Source organism: Anneissia japonica, unplaced genomic scaffold (assembly GCF_011630105.1).
Source record: "Anneissia japonica isolate Jap-2015-1 unplaced genomic scaffold, ASM1163010v1 scaffold16662_len1167910_cov178, whole genome shotgun sequence".
Taxonomy (NCBI): domain Eukaryota; kingdom Metazoa; phylum Echinodermata; class Crinoidea; order Comatulida; family Comatulidae; genus Anneissia; species Anneissia japonica.
The window spans coordinates 549,800-572,059 of record NW_022732216.1 but is presented as its reverse complement, the minus strand read 5'-3'; the positions used below and the strand labels follow the sequence as shown (position 1 = coordinate 572,059).

Sequence of the window (22,260 nt, the reverse complement as noted above, 5' to 3'; positions counted from 1 at the left end):
ACAGCAATTTTTACAGATGCATACAGTATTCCCACTCGTGCATAAATACAGGGGGTATACGTTTAAAAAATATCTTTGAACAAGCCTGCTGGCTATACACATTCATTCATTCATTCATTCATAAAGGAATTTCATTTTATACAAAATAATTGCATTTGCAGTAAAAAACTGAATTTGTTACAATTTTACAGATAAAAAATTGCGCATACATATTCCATGTTTAATATACGTTAAAAAAATATCTTTGAACAAACCTTCTGGCTATACAAATTTATTCATTCAATCAAAATAATTGCATTTTCTGAATTTGTTACAATTTTACAGATAAAATATAAATGAAAAGCATGAGAAACATTTTACGTATTGAAAGTTTTTAAAATTCTGATGCCATGAAGGTAATACCTAAAAAGTTTTTCATGAATCATCAGGTTGATTACTTCTGTGCATGCATATTCCAACTCATGTATAATATACGTTAAAAAAATTGTGTGTCTCAGAGCAAGCCTGCTGGCTATAGACATAACACAGTGGCAGATCCAGGAATTCAAAAAGAGAGGGCCCAAGGAGGGATTTCCACAGAGAGCCAACAACACTCAGACTTCAATTTTAATATAAATTTATTTTTTTCTCAATTTTTAAAAATAATTTAGGGGGGTCCCGGGCCGGGTGGGTCCCTGTTGAATCTGCAGATGCATAACATAATTATAAGTTTTTTTGAATTGCATAAATGTACCATATGTCAAAAAGTTTTCATGAATTGAAACGTTGAGTTCAACTTCTATTTTTAGTCCACCATCTTTCACAAATGACTGAACCATTTTATAATATAAATAATGTTTACAAAAATAGTAATAGCACAAATAACTATACAAAATGAATTTATTATTTATTTATTCAACAATGTTTCTTGAGTGTAGCCATAACTGCAATGCTGACATGAAAGGGGCTCTCAACAAATACAATGTAGACATTACAACATTAAATGATATAAAACTACAGTATATTTATAAGATTAAAAAATTAGTAAGAAAAATATGATGAAAACAATATAAATATGAATGAAGATAGTAATTACATAATTATACAAATTACACTGCGGTCAACTTCAACCCAAATCCCTCTGACTATTGTTGGATGCTCTACCAACTGAATTATGAGGCAAAGCTGGTGGTAACCTCCTTTGACTGGAAACAATTTATTTTATGGCAAAAAAAATATATATAGGCACTATATAACAGCCAACTATATAAAACATAGTGATACTTTTAAATACGTACTTGATGTACTGTAATAGTGACATAATAAAGTAATGTACAGTGATAATACAGAATGTAAATACAACTGACATTAGTAAATACTCTCTACATAGATACATGACAAGTTATGAGACGTATTAAGTACAATTAAAGTGTAACAAGTACATGTATGATGGTACTTAAATACGTGACTACATGATACAAGTTTAATTTGGTGATGAAGCATTCGTACACATAGTCCTACATTGTGGAATAGCCTTCCCAATGCTATAGTATCTGTCGCTCTTCTTGCCGAAGTTTTTTTTTTTATTTTTAAAAGCTACCTGAACTCCCATTTTTTAAATTTCAATAAATCACACACATCTAGTATCTTCCTTAATATTTTATTTAAAATTTACTGAGCATGTCAGCTTTCAAAAATTATCCAGAACGTATATCAAATTGCAGTTGGTTTTGTTTTGTCAATATTACAATTTTGATACTTAATATTTATATGAACTAAATTATATTCTTTACCAACTGTACAGTTTATTTTAAGCAAGATCTTCAAATTGGTAGCTAATGAAAATATTAAATTTTCATCAGTGAAAATTCTTTACCTTAATATTTAAAAGTTTTTACCAGATTGTTCCACATAGACCATTTAAGTGAGATATTTTATTTAAAAATTATATTATGAAGTGCAATTACAGAAGTGACTCAACTATTCTCCGAGATAGTATGTTAATATACATGATGATAAATTTGTTATATTATTCTGTACTGCCGGCAGGTATGATAAAAAGTGCCATTGAAATCTAGGCCAGTGTGTGTACTTCAGACATTATCATTCAGGTTTCTGGGAAATTCCCAAAGTAGACAGCCATGAAAACTAACGTAACTCAGAATTCAAATATCTTGCAAATCTCTTTGTGCTAAAAATATTCAGATTACTGGCAGAGTCATTCGTTTTGTCTTGTCATGTTTTAGCATTCTACAGACAGATGCTGTATGTTAATCTCTTGTGTAATCCATGAGGGATTTTGTTGTTTGATGGGATTTTTAAATTTAACTAAGCATAGATTTAACTATAATCTGGAATTTATACTATTGTCTTTGATGCTCTAATAGTTTCTTTTTTTATTTGATTAAATTATAATGAATACATTTTGTATTCCAACAGAGGTGATTTTTTTTTTTTCATGGGATTCAATTTTTTTTAAACATTGATTTTATTTTTTGCTAAATTGTACCTTTGGGGAAAAGAATTTTTTGCCATAATACAAGTTGCACAACAGAAATTGCTAAAATTTAAAAAAATACATTTCAACTCGGGATAATCCTTGAAATGTATTTTTTCAATTTTAGCAATTTCTGTTGTGCAACTAGTATGTATTTTAATTATATTTCTATATATTTTTTTTACTAATATGTGTGTATTTAACGATCCTTTATCTCAGCTGTATTTATACCGTTGTGACAATAAAATTTTACCTTATCGTATCGTATCGCAAAATGCCAAACATCTCCAGCCGTGTTTGATATTTTTTCTTCAGCTTAAAATTACAGTAATTCTCCAGGTTTGTGGACCATAAATTGCAATGATTTTTCTATGGCTTAACTATACATTCTTAACAGTCATTTTTGACAAATACACCAAATTTTTCTTAGTATGGGACGTGTGCAACTTTTTTCTTGTGTGATTACAGGAGGGAAAAAAGATAGAAATGAAGACATGGGGAGAATGTGCTGTGTGCTTGAAATATCTTTAATGAAGATGAGAGGTTTACAGTAGGGTGAGAAAGTGGTATTATGAAAGTTTAAGTTTTGGTGCAGAGAGTAAAACATTTCCATATTAATACTGTCTTCAAGCACTTTCCCTTTAAACCTAGAGTATAATGAATATAGGCAACTTTTGAGTCATATTCATTCAAAATATTCACCCAGATATAAGTTCACCACCCAATTCCATGAGGTTTGAAAAGGAAATTAAAATGTATGTGTACCTTAATCAGCAAGTATGAAATGTTAAGCTTGTTTTTTCCAAAGATTAACATAATTTCTAATCTCAGAGCATTCCTTATTTCACTTTGTGATTTCCCACATTTTTGCATGGCTTATTTTGTGGTGACAAGACTGAGATATATTTTTCTTTTTTTTCTTTTTTCTTTCTCATCAGGGACCGAAAGATAATACTGCTGGTCACTTCTGGCAAATGGTTTGGGAACAGAATTGTAAGGTGATAGTAATGCTGAACAAAGTTATCGAGAAAGGAGTGGTAAGTTTAACTAATAATAATATCCTATTCAGACTGCACTTTGTTGCGATTAGTTGCGATGTAATCGGTGGTAATCCAAAACTGATTACTCCCGATCATAATCAACAAGCGCATTCAGACCGAATAAGACACAAAAAAAAACTTCATATTGGAACAGGTTAAACAGTAGTAGGCCTCCGGTGGCTAGGTCAATGTTGACAGACCTCAGCCAGTCCATGCCTGTGGAATTTGTTGTGATTTGTTGCATCATAATCGGGAGTAATAAAGATTGTAGAACCCAATCGTAACGGGGATAGCAATTGCGATGTCATTTACTTATTGACTACTATTGGTGAGCTTTCACACACGATTGTGAATTTTGATTGGGTGTCGCAATTGTTACAACCGATCGCAATGTGATGCTAGTCTGAAATGGGTATAGTGCTCAATTGTTTCATAGAGTTCATAATCATGCACACAAAAAAGAAGTACAGTTCCAAAGTTATCTCATGTGTATTAGCTCACCCCCTACTTTATATCGTAATTTGCATACACAGTGTTTCCTCGGTCATAAGCCAAGGATATAACTTAGCTTAGCTGACTTTTATATTTTGATTGGCCATCCCTATAAAGTACTGTATAAGCAGACTACCCCCACCCCCCCCCTCTCACTCTCTCTCTCTCTCTCTCTCTCTCTCTCTCTCTCGAGTAAGTACCTTTCTCAAATATGTGTCGCTCTTTATCTGCACCACACATAAAACATAGAGTAGTATTCTATTTTGAATGTCGCATTACTTGAAAATGCATACAGTACTGTTGCCAAAATGCTTTTATGTTTGTGGGGAAGAAGAAGCCAATTTATTCTTACTTTGCCTTTTCTCTTTTAATCCCGACTGTTTGTGACACACAATTGATAACTACTAGTATATTAATTTAATATTTCATTGTTGTTTCCTAATTCATAACTTTTTTTTGTGGGGGTGGGGATGGGGTGAGGATCTACTGCAGCAAACATTAATTGTCTATATTATATACTTCAGAATTTTATAATTCTGCAGGTTATAGAAGCTTCTTTATACACTAATAATTCCTTTTACTAAAGTGAAAAATAATTTAAGCCTGGTTCTCACAATCTCACGAGAGCCCTTGTATCCGGATCGGGAGCTATCCGTTAGCACCTGTGTGAAAATGCCCGATCGGTTAGTGCTAACCGTTAGCAGTATCGGGATACCGCTAACAGTTAGCAAGTGCTATCGGTTAGCACGTTGAGCGTGTTTCTATCATCAACCAATCACACATACGCGTTTACAATTTTCAGTTTCTTATTGGCCAGTGATTCGATCATATTCTTGGTATCCGGATCGGGATTTTTTTAGTATGGACACACGGCAGCTAACGGTTAACAGGATCTGGATCCTGCTAACCGTTAGTTGCCATGTGATGAACATAGCCTTAATTTAAATAACAGCAGATAATGTAATAAATAATGACAAAGTTGAAATATGACGGTGCCAAACTGTGATCTGGTATTTTATCACAGCATTCTCAAGTTCTGTGGACTTGCGTATTTGCTACAGAATTTTGATCCATTTTTGTATTTAAATACAACTTGCTGAATGTTGACACTTAAAATCTGTTAATATCTCTCAATTGAATGTGAATTTTAACGCTGGAACAGATCCTTTCTGTACTTCAATTGTATTTTGTTATCTACTTCTAAATGTTAGCTTTTAAGGGGTTGGAGAATCACTAGATAGTTTATTTATTACAATTTTGATCTTCCTGTCTACCCCTTAATGGTCTGTTTTTCCTTGCATCAATTCTTTCTTGCATTCCAAAAACAAAATAAATGAAATGAAAAATTCTACAAAAATGGAGGAATACAGAAATTTATCATATAGGCCCATATAGGACCACGTAATTATCTCAAATCCAGGACAATTTAATTTAATTTTTATATTTCTGCTGGATACCTGAACTTGTGTAATTATTGAAAATTCAACAGGGAACCCCCAAAAAAGTGAGCCATAAACTTTAATATGCCTTACTGTTTTTATGCTATATTTTAGGGACCTAATAATATATGCCTGTTTTTTTTTGGCTGTGTTTTTACTATACTTCCTGTAATTTAGAACAAACAATTAGGTTGGTAGTACTGAAATTTTTCATTTACTATACTACTGAATTTTTTAAATTATGTATATATTGAAATAAATTTATTAAGTTTAAAACGCTGTTGTCACATCAACTAAGGTAATATAAATGGATAATGATAGCAATCGAATTGTCATACCCCAGTTTAGGAGATAATAGGTTTCTATTCCGCATTTGCATGTGAAACTCCTTGAACAATCAGGAATTGCTTATCTGATGGTTTTTCCTAGAACTTTCTAAGGGTGGATGATTAAAATATGCTATCTAAACAAAATACTACTGTATTGCTGTTATCTACCATGTCTATTTTCTTGTTTCAAGCCATTACAACCTTTATCAGAACAAATTACTTTGCTATCAATCCAACTGAAAGATACATCTATTGCTTATCAGTTGGATGTGATGCCTAAAAATAGATCTTTCTGCTGTCGTAATATGTGGCAAAGACCAAAAAAACCAGTCACTTGTCGCAAAAAACGATTTTTAGTTATTAATACAGGGTTAAACAATAAAATGAGAGCTATAAAATGATAAAAGACTCATTTAAATCCCACATTTTGTTATGAAGTTACAAGCGTTTAAACATGCAGCGGTTTAAAAAACAATATTTGAGAAATCAGCCTTCAAACTTTATGATCTCGGACATTTTTCAGGCAGAAACCATCACCAAATTGTTAAAAATTGTTGTTTTAACATTGAGAATGGAAAAAATAACAGCATATCGTGATGTATAGATATATAAAGGTTAGTTTAATGCAATAAAATAGATTTTAAAAATTTAGACATTTCAGCATTTACTGTATTGGCCATTATCTCTAAAACACGATTTGCGATGTGTGACTGGTTTGGCTTGTCTGCCACATGTATTCATTTGTCTGTATATAGCGACCTAGATTTAAGCCAATTTTATTAATAAAAATATTTTTTTGTAGAAAAATATGTCTTGATTTGTGTTTAAAGCCAAGGTTCTGATTTTAAAACTATTGATTAATAGTATTATAGTATCCCATTAACAAATTATACTTTAAACTTGTGGTATATCTTCAAAGTTGTTTTTTCCCAGAATTCTATTTTCATACCGATAGTAGAAGCTGTATCTCTAAATCTTAGCAGAATCAACGTGATATAAATCAGTGACACTTTGTGGTTGTGGGATGAGGGACATGCTTGGTAATCAGAATATATGATTTTTAGGAAGGAAAAGGATGGTGTTTAATTTGCAATGTACGGTATCTGAAACAGTAGGCCTACTGTAGTAATTTGAACTAATGCCACAAATGTCATCTTTCAGCACCTACACATTTATTCACGGAAGGAATGCAAGAAACTAAAAATGAATTTCTACTTCAAGCTTTTAGGAACAGTTAAGATTTTTTTTATTGAATGTCAACTTTTACTGATTGAGTTGTTATTCTGGTAACACCCTGGAATCACAAGCCAAAGTGCGAAAAAATTTATATATTTTTTTCATTCAATCTCAATCTGGCATTTAAAATGCACAAAAAACCTAACAAAACTGCATAGAGTACTACAGTGTTACGTCACTATACAATGTGATACTACTCCATTGCTTTCGGCGACACAAAATGCGTTCAACCGGACACCATTTTCTCCACTGTCAAACCATTGAACCCAATTTCTAACGTCATTATAAGATGTTGTATCTTAGTTTTTCTTTGTAAATTTTAATTGATGACTAAATGTGTGTTCGATAACTAATATAATGCGAGCTTTTGTGTTTTTAGTACATTTTGATGGTAAATTATTAGGTTTTAAAATTGCCTATTCCAGAAAGTTTATGAAGTCAATCCTTCATAATGAACAGTAACCAACGTTTGGTTGACAACAAAGGGCGCCACCTGGTGTTGTGACGACACAAATGTTGTACTCTGTACAAATTGATATAAAAGATGAGGAGAAGCGATTAGCAAAAAACACTGACACTAGTATGGTAGTGTGCCAGTAAAATGACGTCGATTTTTTATTTAAAGAAATAAAATTATAAATTTTTTTTAAAAGATGGCAGCATAAAAAGGTACTACTATAGATGAGAAATGGATTTTTTTTTTAAATAATTGTTTTGATAATTCTTTATAAAATTGTCCTTCAACTTTTCAAATTTTAGCTGGGCACCTGGGGATCCTCAGCATCCAAGTTGCAGTCAGCCCACTTTAACATAACAGATACATGTTCATAACCAGCCTAACTCTCATTGTGAGTATTTTTTTGTCGTATACTCAGCTCAGTTTTTGATTTTTTAATGACATAGTCTCACTTTTAATTTCAGTTGAAATGTGCACAGTATTTTCCTTTGGGCGGTGACGACAACAATAGAAGTATGGTCTTTGATACCAACTACCGAGTTGAGTACATAAGTGAGGAGGTCTCGTCCTTCTACACTATTAGGACGATGAAGCTTGAACATATTCCTGTAAGTTTTTTAACCCATTAACGTTTGTGTAAGCTAATAAGCTGATACCATAAAATTCAATATTTCAATTGATTATTTGTTTTTCATTGTTACTTTTGGGAAAATTAAAATGAGAAAAAAATGAACCAGGGACAAATTACATGTAAATGGCACAATTACTTGCTGTAAATATTATTAATTCATTTTTTTTTTTTTTTTTTTTTTAATCAAGATTTGTCAATAGCATATAAATTTATAAATTTTAGATTAAAATAAATAGGCAAGATTACAAGTGTAAATATCCCCCTCTAGGGTAAGGAAATACTAATTGCATTATAGGTCAATAACAGCAACAAAAAAAAAAAAAGACAGGCTGCGATGAGAATCTAACATGTATTTACACAGATGGGCGCAAGTTAACAATAATATACACTAAATTACCTGACTTTGAGTTATAACTGGTTTTTTTTTCTGTGTATTTACAGACTGGAACTAGTAAACAAGTATTACATTTTCATTACACTAAATGGCCTGACTTCGGTGTGCCGCAGTCGCCTGCAGCGTTCCTCAGCTTCTTAGCAGCAGTACGAGAAAAAGGTGGCATGGATGGTACGGGAGGTCCACCTGTAGTTCACTGCAGCGCTGGTGTCGGCAGGTCTGGTAGTTTCTGTTTAGTAGATACCTGCTTAGCAATGGTAAATTTACATTTTTTTCTCTATGGAAATCTTTGCATCCATTTAAAAAAACACTAAAATAATTGGAGGTAATACAGTGTAATATTTCTGAAGTTGAAATCTGTTGAGCTAAACATTGAATCATAAAATGACATTTATTTTCATGTACTATAATCTGTATCTTAACACTTATGACAAATAATGTGAACTTGAGCATTTGATTAATAAAATTAAAGAATAAAAAGTAAAAAGAAATCAAATTATAGAATTAGTAAATCCAAATTTAGGTCAATGTCGAAAAGTAATGAAAGCAGAAATATTATCCACCGTCATATGCTGCTCACTATTAAAACTTGTAATGTCATTGTCGGTAATAATTTATCAAGAGTAAATTTCTCCTTGAATCCTAGATGCTCAGTTCTTGGAATTTTTGATATCTCAATCCCCAATTTTATCTTATCTATGTCATTTGGCAGCAATTTGTATTTTGGCTACCAAATGGCATATTTCATGCTGTTTTTTCAAGAGCACTTTATCACATTTAATGTTGAAAACTCTAGATTTAAAGCAGCAATACCAAATTAATTTATTTCCTTTAATGTAGGCTTATACATTTAGATGGAAATTACTTAATTTTAAATTAGGTTTGCCTCTCATAATTATATTTTGTTTGAAGGTTTGCATGGCAAAGTAATAATATATTAATACTTGCAGTATATCTCTCACTTGTGTATTAAAATCCTCATTAAATTTTAAAAAATAAATAAATATGTTGATAAATAATTGAAATTTAAAATCTAAATACAAAACTTAGGCCCAAAGAAATTCCTTATAACGATAATGAAATTGGGTAAAATACCTACAGTGCCCGAGTTGGGTAGTAGCTTCCATAGTGTTAATAATAATACCGTAATAATATAGAGGCCAAGTAAAAATAAGAAGTAGTTTCTTGTTCCCTCCAACAAACTTTTCTCCTTTTGCCTCAATTTTTCTAGCATTTATATCCTCCTTAGTTACTTAAATAGTGATGATTTGTTAAGATTCATTTATTTTGGTATACCAAAAGGAATAATTAAGACTGACTGCCAAGAAATAGGCCCCTTTGGGTTTTTTTAAAATTTTTTTATTGAAATGACTAAATTATTTGTTTATCTTGGTTTTTTTCATTAATTCAAGAAAAACCCAAAATTTATTAAAATATGATTAATAGAAAAATTAAACATTTGTTACTTTTACTTACTTACTTGTTTACTTGTTTCTGGAACACTGCAAATCTGCAAATTCCGGAGTAGAGGCTAGGCTATGCCTATAAGCCCCTCTTAAAAATAATATCACTTCTTGAATATGGTGCAAATTTAATGGGTGGCTGGCCCATGCTTGTTCAAGACTTGTACTAAAGCTATTAAGAGTTTTAGCAGAAACAACTGATTTATACTATTAACAGTATGTTAAAATTGGTTTCTTTTTTTTATTGTGATAGATTGAGAAAGATGGAGATGATAAAAGGGTAAATGTAATGGAGATTTTATTAGACATGAGGAGGGATCGTATGGGACTCATTCAAACCCCGGCTCAGCTTCGATTTTCGTACCTAGCGCTCTTGGAAGGAGCCCACGCTGTATTACAGCACACACCACTCGGCTCACTAGCGGCTGAAGTAAGTTAAATCTGTGTTTTTCGTTAATACTCATTGGGATGGGGAAATGGAAAATAACAACAAGGAGTGCAGCTTAGCTCAACCTACTGTAAAGCTGGTGGTAGCCACATGTTGTGCACTAAACCGTGGAGATACTACAAGTTTATGTTACTGTTTAATTTACTTTACACTTTTTTAGGATGAAGTGCCTTCAGGTCCACCGCCGTTACCACCTAGACAGAATAAGCGTCCTCATTCACCTGACAACCCCGATATGGCAGGAGAAAAGTAAGTGCTGTACTTCTTTGTATATTTTGATGAAACATTAAAGATAATTAACATTTATGTAACTAACAAGTAGTTAAATGAAAGAATACTCTCTGAAAATATCCTTGATGTACACTAAAAATAGTAATAATGGTAGGTTGCCCTTCACATTATTAGTATCTCAGGTCACTGGATTAAACACCTATGGAGCACATACTCAGCTCCCTGTGGGGGATTATTCCATATTGTTGCAGCAGCTAAACAGCATAAGGCATTCTAACCCTACGAGGTGCCCACGTAATACTTCTGAGTGGAGGCAAGCAATGCAGATAAAGTGCCTTGCTCAAGGACACATTGAGGGATTAAAACTCTGACCCAAGATTGGGAAACCAAGTCGTTCCCGCACTTATACAAAAACGTGAAAGGAGCTCAACACACACTTGCAGAAAATTGGACACTACTAGTGACTGTTGTGAAGATTCTTTGTCGTAGGAGTGATGTTTTGCCCTACCTGACGTATTATCGTACCGAATACTCAGTATGTCCCCAAATACTAGGTGATTCGGGTGGGAATCAAACCCACGACCTCCAAGTATCTAGCCTGATGTCTTAACCATCCATGTCCAGGATAACCACCGAGCTTGCGCTTGGTGGCTAGTGATGAATCCGATCCCCTGGTAGCAGAGGGTACTGCAAGTGCTGTAAGGATATGAATTTGCGTCAGGAAAATATCATAGGAGTGATGTTTTGCTCTAGATTCTTTGTCGACAACCACCTTCTGATGTCCTATTAAGGGACAAGTCGATCCATGTGTGCAGGTTGTTATGAGTCCCTACTGTATGTGATTGAATTTAGCTGTTAAATCAGCCTCGCTACGATTGTCTAAATAATCTGGAAGTCTTTGAACAGTTCTGACAGTTGCTTTCCACAAAATCTGCCTTTCTCATGTCCATGTTGTTGATTTGTTAAAACCTGTGTTCTTCAAAGTGTCTCTTAATATTTTTGATCATGCTGCTTGATCATGCTTTCAGCTCATGAGGAGATACGCCATCCAGTTGAGGTGCTTAATGTTGTAGGCCAGTCATAAGTTTCTCAATGTCTTTCATGATAAAACGCATGTCCAGGATAAACATAGCTTTTTTTCCATGACTTGTTGTGTGGCTCCAGACTTCAAAAATAAATTCAGAACAAAATTGATGGTTTCTGCTTTATAGCCCACAAGAACATATGGCCAGCAACTTAGAGCGCTGTAATGCAAGAAACATTTCGTTTATAGGACTCAAGAAGATCTTAGTGTTTTCAGTTTAAACGAAAGCTAGCCCCAATTGCATCTCTATATAGGATTTAAGGGCTAATCTGTCTGTGTTTTGCAGTTTCTAACGTGGACCAACATGTTCAATTTAAATGAAAGCTAGCCTGAATTACATCTCTATTACAGGAATTATGGGCTAATCTATCTATCTGTTTTCGCAGTTTCTTAAACGTGGACCAACGTGAAACAGAACCGTACTTTCTCACACGATTGTACAAGCATTCTTTCCTGTTAATGTCCCGTTTAGTGAAGCTAGTGATGTATGGGTAAGTAGTGTGACTTGAGTTGGTCGTTGATAGGATATGTTTTTCTATGAAGCAGGAAAGAATATTTTTTTGGAGTAAGGGAAAAGTTCCTCTATACTGGGAGCATCTGGAATACTGTTAGTGAGTCCGAAGTTATGTGGTACGTGTTTATATCCAATTCCACCAAAATTACCTTTGGCGTAGATAAAAACTCTCCGCTTGGGTGGTCTGGTAATTTTGGAGCATCAAGTGATGGTCGCTAATTCTGTGCTGAACAGAGTTAAACTGTTGTTGGGACAAAAACCAAAGATGTTTTGATTGTATATGTGGTCATTCATAATTATCAAGGCAGGAAGCGTGAAACCATTCACAACATCGCTCTTTTTTTGGTCATTTGGCACCCTTATAATAAAAATAAAAAAATGAATGAGAACCAGTGTTCATTTCATTTTTGTGGCTAAAACAATGCAGCTAGGCATGCATGAATGCTTGATTTATTGTAGAAGAAAGAGGTGGTTGAACACTTTCAGCGGTTGAATAACATAGCACAATGGAATGAGCTCAAGGAGATGGAGATCATAATCACAGCCTTCTTTTATATAAGTACGCTGAAGAAACATAGTCCCTAAGGAACAGTGGAAGTACAATGTGAAGGCTAAATGTTATTGTTGTTATTGTTGTTGCTGTTATTATTTTTTTAAATTTTGCAGTAAATATAAATCTAGCCAAACACATTATTAAGGTTGAGATCTCCAAAAAAATTGTTATTGTATTTTAACAACTAAGATGTAGATTTTGCAGATTTAAATTTTGTAGCACATCTTTAAAACAAAGCCAACAGAAAAAATTCAATGTTTTACCCTTCTACACCCATTCACATTTTGTTGCATGGTGGTTTTGATGGCTGAACGGTCTTAAGCATTTATTATTTAGCATTTATCCTAGTAATTGATCCTGATAATTGATCCTAATTTTTAACCCTAATCTTTAATTCTAATCTTTTATCCTAATCTTTAATCCTAAATATTTTCCATAAACATTGATTCTAATCTAGAATTCATAATTCTCTTTTCAGTGCTTCAGTCTTAAGAAAAAGACTCCGAGATGAAAAAAATCAAGCAATGAAAGAAAAAGTAGAAAGGATGAAGGAAAAACAACGCAAGAGTGAGGCTGGAAAGAAAAAAAGGTCATTACTTAAGTACGTTGGGGTCGGGGTCGGGGTAGGCATTTTAGTCGGTGCTTTCATTGTATACAAATGGTATTATTGACAATTGGTATTAAACTATTTAAACAACAACCGCATTCCATGTGCAAAAATGGGCTGTACAACTAATGCTCTCTATTGCTGCGAGGATAACAAAATTTAAATTTTGTGGCAGTTACTAACATTTGTAGCAGGTTGTATGGTCCATTTGTTAGTGGGTAATATGAGTTATGAAATGTTAAGACTGCAGGTAGATTGACAGCCTTTTAGTAGGCACGTAACCAGGTTCATGGAAAAGGGGGGTTTCCTATAGGCCAAATTTATGATAAAATACTACTACAGTAGTAAATTGGTCAAAAATTGGGGTTCAGCCAACCCCCCCCCCCCCCCCAACAATCCACACTGGTTACTGGCCTCCCCTTAGGACGAACCGATCTTGCTATTGTCATCAGATTATCTGGCTATTACATGAGGTTATCTGTCTATTATCTTAAAAATTATCTAGCAAATATCTACAGATTATCTGGCTATCATCTGTAGATTATCAGAATATTATCTATATTACTTTTGTATTAACTAGAAACTATCAACTGTGTTGAAATTTATAGACCGCTATCTGGCTTTTATCTAGATACTGTCTGGCTATTTTTATAGTCAGAAATTGAAATATAATGGGCCGAGTTAAATAGGTCCACAATTACTTGACGGAAAAGTGGCATCTAAGTTGAGGGTAGACTGATGATGTTTTCCTTCAAGAATATTGAGTTCATGATATGTTTTTTCCTACCTCAAAAGAATATCGTATTTCATCAAAGTGTTTAGCGTGTGGATCTACCACATTTTGTATAATCCATGCAGAAATCTGTAATTTTTGGCTGGTATATTGATGGTTATATTCATCTTCAAAGTAATTTTTCCATTTGGTGGTGCTTGTAGTATTTTCTTTCTTATATGGCTAAAGCCCTGTTAATACTAACAAAGTTTTCTGTGACAAGTACATGTGATTTATACATATACTTGTGTGATATGACATCATCATACCCATATATGGTAATTCGCATATTTTTGGCACACAAAAATTGTTAGTGTGGACAAAAATTTAGGTGAGGATGTATAATTTGTTTTTCTCTTTCTTATTCTTCTTTTCATAAACTGGAAAATAATACAACATTTCAAACATGTTTAAACTAAAGCCCAGTTCAGACTAGTGGCGGCACTAGAATATATTTTCATGGAGCTCAGTTGTCCGACAAGGGGGGACTTGAGCTCGTAGGCTCAAGCTGGGGAAAGTGGATGAGATTTTTTTAAGAATAGCAACCTCTTGATGGCCGGAAATGGCACTCTCCGACTGTGACTGACATGCGTTGGCTTGGTGTGGGCCTATTTTTATATGTTTTATGGTCTGACTGTCCAGCGGGGGACTTGACCTGTCCAGTGGGGACTTAAGCCCCTTCCTGTACCCCCGCTGGCGCCGCCACTGGTTCAGACTTGACCTCCTTTTTGTCAAAGTGACTATCTCCATGTTAAGCTCACACTTGTGAAAGAATAACAAAAAATATGGGCTTGTCTTAGATGACAAACCTTTTATTAATTAATTGGACTGATAAATGCTTTACTTCTGAAGAAAAGAATATTTTCATCTGGCGGTCTCATAATCGCAGGATAAAAATTTTCTTTTTTTTGTCAATAGTTCCTATTTTTCAGAGTATAGGCATTTATAATGCGCCTCTTCCTTGAGGTTATAAACCACAGTTCTTTTCCCTGGTCATTGGGTCCACATGCTTTAAGTGTTGCTGTTGGTAACCATGAGGCATCTCACAATTGAAGATACACCATCATTGTTGACCTAATAAAACTTGAACAATAAAACAAAATTATATCTGAATTTCTTACTTTTGTATATGTAAGTATTTAGTTAATAGCTTTCTATAGAATGTAAAAAACAATAATATTTCCCATCAATTAACATAGATAGCTACCATTCCTATATGTTAATAATTACATTGCAGAGATTCTTAAATTATCAAAGGAAGCAGAATAAAATGTCTGTAAATCAGCAGAAACATTACTTTTTTTTTTGAGAATCTTAATCATTTCAAACAGTCATTTCTCAAAAATTATTAATGATCTTGTCATAAAATGTGGGATTTGATACTTATACAGACAAATGATGTTTATTTATAAATCTTTTTCTGAGAATAATAGGGTGGCCTGGGAATCCATGCATGATTGAGTATGAAATGAACTGAAACATTTGCCTTGATTCTCATTATCCATGTTTAACCAATCATATAAATTGGCTTCAAAATACATACAGAGTAGTACTATACATATATTCCCATATGCCCTCTCCCTAGGGTTACTATTTATATCTCCAATAAATCCGAGTATAATCAAAGCTTAATAATTACACCTCCTAGGCCCTATTAAAAGATGACGATCTGGAAAGGTAGATCAGGAGAAACCAATTTAGAGACAGATCACTCATGATGAATAAGCCTGAGTTCTTACCCCACCCCCCCCATGTTACCTGCCTTTTCAACTAGACATGTAATCTTAACCAATGCGCTTTGCAGCAAATGATAAAAACAAAGGGAAAAAAATACTTTCAACTTAAACCTTCAACAAGGTCACATTTGTCAATTGTGAATTCACTTTCTTTTTGTATCACAGTAGTGCCAAAAGGGGGTCTGGTAGAGCAAGTGCCCCTGGGCCTATTATGGTGGCCCCGGCTACAGAGTTCCAGTAATTTTTTTCCGCTGGTTGGGCTTCAAAACAATTTAATAAAATTATATGAAGAACTGTTGTGAAATTTATATTTTTTTTTTTTCCATAAGATATTCATAATAATTGACTTCAATTAAAAATATACCTTCAATATTTGATGTGATAAATAACTAATCATTTTAATTCAGTAATTTGGAAATGTATATATATTCTTATGAAAACATTATTTTTGGTTAATTTTCAAGATTTTTATAGGTTTTTAAAAACCTTTTTTCTTTCATCCTTATTAAAATTGTAAAGTACGTATTTTTGTATTCAAATTCTAATAAACAATTTTTTTTTTATCACTTGACATAATTAGGATATTATAGTAACATGAATCTTTTTTATACAGTACCTTCGTGATCATAAATAAGAATAATATTAATAATGTCTTGACCTATAAAAGGTTTATGTTTTCGAAAATCTAACAAAACAGAGACTAAGAACGAAATTAGGTGAGCAAGTGAATGTGTTTCATATTTAGCAAATAAATCATTCATATTGTTTTATATACGTGAGATACCCAGATCATGTGACTTGTCTAATCCAATAGCTAGCTGGCATTTTGACAGGTTTATGAGGTGTGATGATGTGTGTACAGTAAACAATCTCAAGATAATTGCAAGACTAATTTTGCCATTACCATTAAATTCAGCCATGCATAGTATGTATTGTATTGATGCTATGCAAAATAGATTGTTCTCGTCACTCAGAATGGAGATTCTGTTCTATGGGGCATGTCAATATTATGAGTTTATGAAAATGTTTGCGAAAACTGTTTGGCTGCACATAATACACTAATTGAATTAAACTTATACTCGGATCTGAGATCCCTGGGGAAGAATTGCATATCGTTCCAATATAATCAGTGCATTGGTGTGCGGGCCTACCTGGCACTCACTTATACCCCCAGTTGGAGAGAGACAACCATGGTTCCTCATCCAAGGACAAAAGTGAAATTCACAGCTAGGCCTCGAATCTTCAACCACGGTGTTGCGAACTTGATATGCAACCGATAACAGTCAAGCAGTTTGAAATGTTTGGCACGAGTTGAAAATAATTTTCCCTGCTGATTTTTTTTAATTTTTATTGTCTTCAGATTTATATATTTAATGTGTGTCAATTAGAGAACAGTAATTAAATTGACAGAAAAAAAAAATCCCCCAAAACATGTCACCCTATCCCTTACATAATTCCACTAGCTTTAGTTTTACTTTTTCTGTTTATTTTTTTGTATCCACACAGAAAAAGCAGAGGGCCTTTAGGAAAGAAGTAATACTAACAGATGAGCGACTAAACTAATGTATGTACAAGTCTTTGACTTCAAACTACTGTACTATCCTGCACAAGTAAATGTATCAGTTTTCCCAGTGGCGTAATAGCTATGAGCTCTTGGAAATAAAGCCTGGGCCCCGACTTTTATAGACCCCTTGTATATTCATCATTTTTGCCCCACACTGGCTGTGCAGAGCCTTTGAACATGCAGAATGTATAAATACCTATTAAAATCCCATAAAACCTGTAAAACCACTTTGTTCCTTCCCCTACTAGGGTCTACCCAGTCCCCAGGTTAGTACTAAGTAGGACCCAAAGAAGCCTTAGCACAAGTGTTTGGGGTTCACACGCACCACTCCATGATGGCAAATTAGTTCCACTAAGTGGGTTAAAATACTAACCAACAATGACTAAGTTGTCATTGGAATAGGGATTTAGTTCCAAAGTTTTTGCACCTCAGGCCATTTTATCCCCTCCCCCAGACCAACACCAGCCTATGCTGTTACGCCACTGGTCTTTCCACCAGTAATGTCTGTAGCATGCATGTCATGACATTACTGGACCCCATATATATTTTAGACAATTAATGAAAGTAAAGTCAATGAGCTCTTATGTACACAGGGGTGGCACCAGCGGGGGCGGGGGGCCACATTCGTCGGGGAGAAATAAAATGTATATGTATTTAAAGACTCTAAAATCGATTAAATAAACCTTTGAAACCCCTAAATTGTCATATTTTTCGGGGGATTTGTCCCCCAAAACACTTTCGAGAGATTTTGGGCGATATCTGACCATGCCCACTTCTTTTCCTCAGGGACGTCAGACCCTCCGTTGGGCAAATCCTCGCACCACCCTTGTATGTACAGTTATTAATTATAGAGGAATGTTGTATATGAGAAGAAAATTAGGCTGTGAACGGTTTGATATTAAGGTTGTGCCAAATACACAAAATTAACAGTTGTGTCAGATATGATAATCAAAAGAAATTGTGGATCCATATACAATGTGATGCAAGCAAAAATTCATAAATAGAAATTATTGAAGATGTGCTTATTTTAAAGGTGAAACATTTAAGATGCATTAAATGCACCTCATTTTGTAAATGAAAAAAAAAATCAATGCAAGAGTATCTGTATATTACTGGTACTATATACAAATTCCTTGAATGCTTATCTTAATATTGTCTGCTGTATAGTTTCACGAAATGATATTTTGACCTTTAGTTTCCTTTATTAGCAGTTTTTCAGTTCTTGGAAGTCAAATACTAATGTGCATTCGTTTTAAAATTCATATTCTATTTTCTGATGAAAACATGTGTTTGTCTGTCTGTGAATGCCAGGGTGTCCTGCGCTGCAGTGTTAAGGCCTTCTCAGACAACGTCATACGACGCAGCCCTACATGGTATATCGTCGTAGCAGTCTTTACGTCGTCGAAAGGATATTAAACATATAATATTTAATATACTGTTTCTGATGCAGACCTATCGTCTGCGTTTAATTAACACAGACCCGCCTCAACAAGAAACTGCATTGGGCTGCATTATACAACACTGTCTAATTTGGCGTTTAGATGTTAAAATACATACCAGAAACAGACTAACTACTGAGTAATAAGTAAGCCCAGATATTGGTGTGTTGTACAAGGCCACCCAACTCACAACCCACATCATTAGGTTCTCTTAAAAAAAAAAAAAAAATTTACCAAGTAGAGACCCAAAAAATTGATGTTACGGATCCAAAGGGTGTGAGAAACAGCACTAACCCCTCCACCTCCCCCCTCCCCACAAAGGGCAAACATTTTTTTTTATATAAAAGCAAATGATTTGCCATATATAAAGGGTATCCATGTTTATTTTAACAGTTTTTTTTTTAATCATGGCAAAAACCCATAGATCTCAGGGAAACAACCATTATAAAGATAGTAAACTTTAGTTAGTAATATTAGTGATGCAGTATATAATGTATACATTAATTTTAACATGTCCAATGCAGTCACAGTAGGCCTAAGTATTTAGTAATCAAATTGATCTTGTAAAATACCAAACTACAGTATAAGAAAACATCACAAAATTTAGAATGCATTAAAGATACCACCAAACAAATGATAAAGAAAAAGCTTAAAAAAAAAACTTAAAATTGCCAAAGTTGCCAGCTTTCAGTAACAGATCAAGCAAAATATACGATAAGCAGTTTCCAATGGTTTACTTAAAACTCTTTAAATTTTCTGCATTTAAAAATCCAGACTTTTGTAAAACATAACCCAGGAAATGTTTAAACTGAGTTTTTCCATGTGAATTCCTGTTTTTTGGAAAATCTGTGTTTCTAAATGCTGATGTGTTCATATGCACTGTTTTGACTGGAGTATAAAAAGTGGTCAATTGCCTGTGTTTTGGGGTTTTTTTTCTGATGATATGTTCAATCGAGGCTAAGCATTAACCTTTCAAATTTCATACACGACATAATTAAAGTTCTTGTCCTAGATTTTGCAGAGGACAGTAAAGATATCCAGTAAGAGTTTGAAAAATTTAAGTATTAGTGTTTATTCTATGACAGATTTTGTACAAATATTGTAAAAGAATTTAAGTATCTTCAAAGTATTTAGCTTGGTTTATAAAACAATGCTCTGTGAAAAAAAAATATCTGTGAAATAAGGGAATGTAGTGAATTGAAAGTGAGAAAGATTGATGTAAGTTTTCTATCTCCACTTACTTTAAAGGCCGATTTTAATAAAATCTTACTTATTGACATGACATGAGCAGAAGAGCAATGTGTCGCCCAGCATGGAATCATTTTCTTCTTCTAGAATTCATCAAACAAAAATTTTCTGAACAAACTAACTAGTCGTCTTTCATTGAGTATGCAGACTGCAGAACAAATCATGAATGTTGTCGCGTGTATGAAAGTTTAATGGGCGGGCCCGGTAAGCATACCAGTTTTTTTTGTTTTTTTTCCCGCCAATCATAAAATGATAAATGCCCTGCCCAAATTCGGCCTGTTGTTTCGTTAAAATCAATATTCAAACACACTTTTTGGCAAATTATTGATAGGGCCTACAGGAGGGTTGCCCCACCTACTAAAATTGTTGTACTAAAATTTTTGGATGGGCCTAAGCCTGTCTGGCACACACTTTGCTGCTGCCAGAGCACATGCTATTGTTGTACTTTGCAAATTGACCTAAAAATTTAGTTTATACAGTACTGTAATAGCCAATCATACCAACCAATACTAAATGATTGATGATATTGTCTCTTACCTTTCCAATATTAAAGAAAGAGAAGAAAATGCTGATAATCAGAAACAGGCTCAAGAATCATGATATGCTTTTGTGTTTGTTAACCATTGCATCAGTATAATAATTCTGCTCAAATTCTGTATATCTTTTTTAAATGCATTAAGATCTGTTTATATTTATCATACTCCTCTTGCGTCGATTCATTATGTAACAGATTATCGTTGTAATAAAGTGATTTTGTTTTTCACATCTTCTGCACTACATTTTTTTGTGTCTACTCTAATTTAACGGAACTTCCGGAATGTCAATCAAACTAAATAATTGATGGTGTAAACACCAATTATAACCAACGAAAGGCTGATGAAGACTTATCTCCAGTGGGGTCCTTCTGGTGGTGATTGAGCAGTGCACTGGGAGACAATCCCCTACTCTTTTCCGAATAGTGTAACGTTCTTCGGGAATGCACACGAGACCAACAGATTTAATGTCTCATCCGAAAGACGGTGCGCTATCGTAACTTGCATTTTAGCCCTCTAGCTGAAACACAAGGAGAGGCAGCGATGGGAATTGAACCGGGGACCTAGAGGTCTCTACATTTCAGTGCACACAAACAGTGGCTATCACCAGTTTAGCCGACTGAGCTAAGATGCTTTTAGAGATCAGTTACAACTCTTCTCATAAGCACATGTGCTGTCCCGCAGCCATATGAGGCACGTCTTGGCAGAATGGTTTAAAGTTTTCGCACAGGCCAGTATTGAGTAAATGAGCTATTAAATATGGGACCTTAAAAAATGCTCTAAAATTGGTTTTTATTTTCACTATAAATCTACAGTTTAATGTATGATCATGTCTGGAAATGTCAACAAATTGTTTATTTAACATTATTTTTGTAGAAATGCTATTAAACTGTATGCACAAATATCTTTGAAAGACAATTAATCAAAAGTTTGTTTTATCTTGACTCTTAAGAGTGCTGTACTTTCACTTCCCATTAACTAAGGCTTGAAATGTTCAATTTCAAAGAATAAGTGACCCCTCATTTTAAAGACGTGAATTTTGCTACAACTTAGCAATTTTGCCACAACAGGCCTCATATGTGTTTATGTATGTGCCCATCTACAACCTTTACCTGAAAATCCCGCATCATTGAACACTGCTCATAAGTACACTATTAGATGTGTATAAGAGACAGGCTGTATAGTTTCACGAAATGATATTTTGACCTTTAGTTTCCTTTATAAGAGACAGACCCCACACCTCTCCCCACAGGCTTGCCAAAAGTTTCACTATAATATTGAATTTCCATCTTTGGCAGATTTCCTGGAAGCCACTTCAAGGAGATCTGGCTTATTGAGCTTTATTATCATGTATTTTGCTGTTCGTGGTAATCATATGAGGCAGTTATCTACGTGGTGTACCACAAGCATTAATATATACTATTACTTCGCCATGCAAACCTTCAAACCATATGAGGTATGTCGTGGAAAAAACAGCCACAGACCATGTATTGAGTAATTAGCTATGAAACTTGAGAGCTTGGAGATAAAAGAAAAATGTCACTATTAATTGATAGCGTAATATATAATTCAGA

General features: G+C 33.9%; 1 protein-coding gene across 6 annotated transcripts in view; it reads left to right on the top strand.

Annotated features, from left to right (window-relative positions):
- LOC117115636 (tyrosine-protein phosphatase non-receptor type 1-like) overlaps positions 1-20,916 on the top strand; it is a 29,039-nt gene extending 8,123 nt beyond the window's left edge. The window contains exons 4-11 of one of the 6 annotated variants that reach the window (XM_033259507.1): positions 3,415-3,513; positions 7,934-8,077; positions 8,542-8,751; positions 10,211-10,387; positions 10,566-10,654; positions 12,107-12,211; positions 13,266-13,376; positions 17,409-20,916. In XM_033259507.1, coding sequence (XP_033115398.1) covers positions 3,415-3,513; positions 7,934-8,077; positions 8,542-8,751; positions 10,211-10,387; positions 10,566-10,654; positions 12,107-12,211; positions 13,266-13,376; positions 17,409-17,439 — 966 coding nt within the window. In that variant the 3' untranslated portion in view covers positions 17,440-20,916. Of the gene's footprint in view, positions 1-3,414; positions 3,514-7,933; positions 8,078-8,541; positions 8,752-10,210; positions 10,388-10,565; positions 10,655-12,106; positions 12,212-13,265 lie in introns of all 6 variants that reach the window. The other 5 variants (XM_033259506.1, XM_033259510.1, XM_033259509.1 and 2 more) reach the window with 5 other exon arrangements.
- Positions 20,917-22,260: the final 1,344 nt, after the last annotated feature.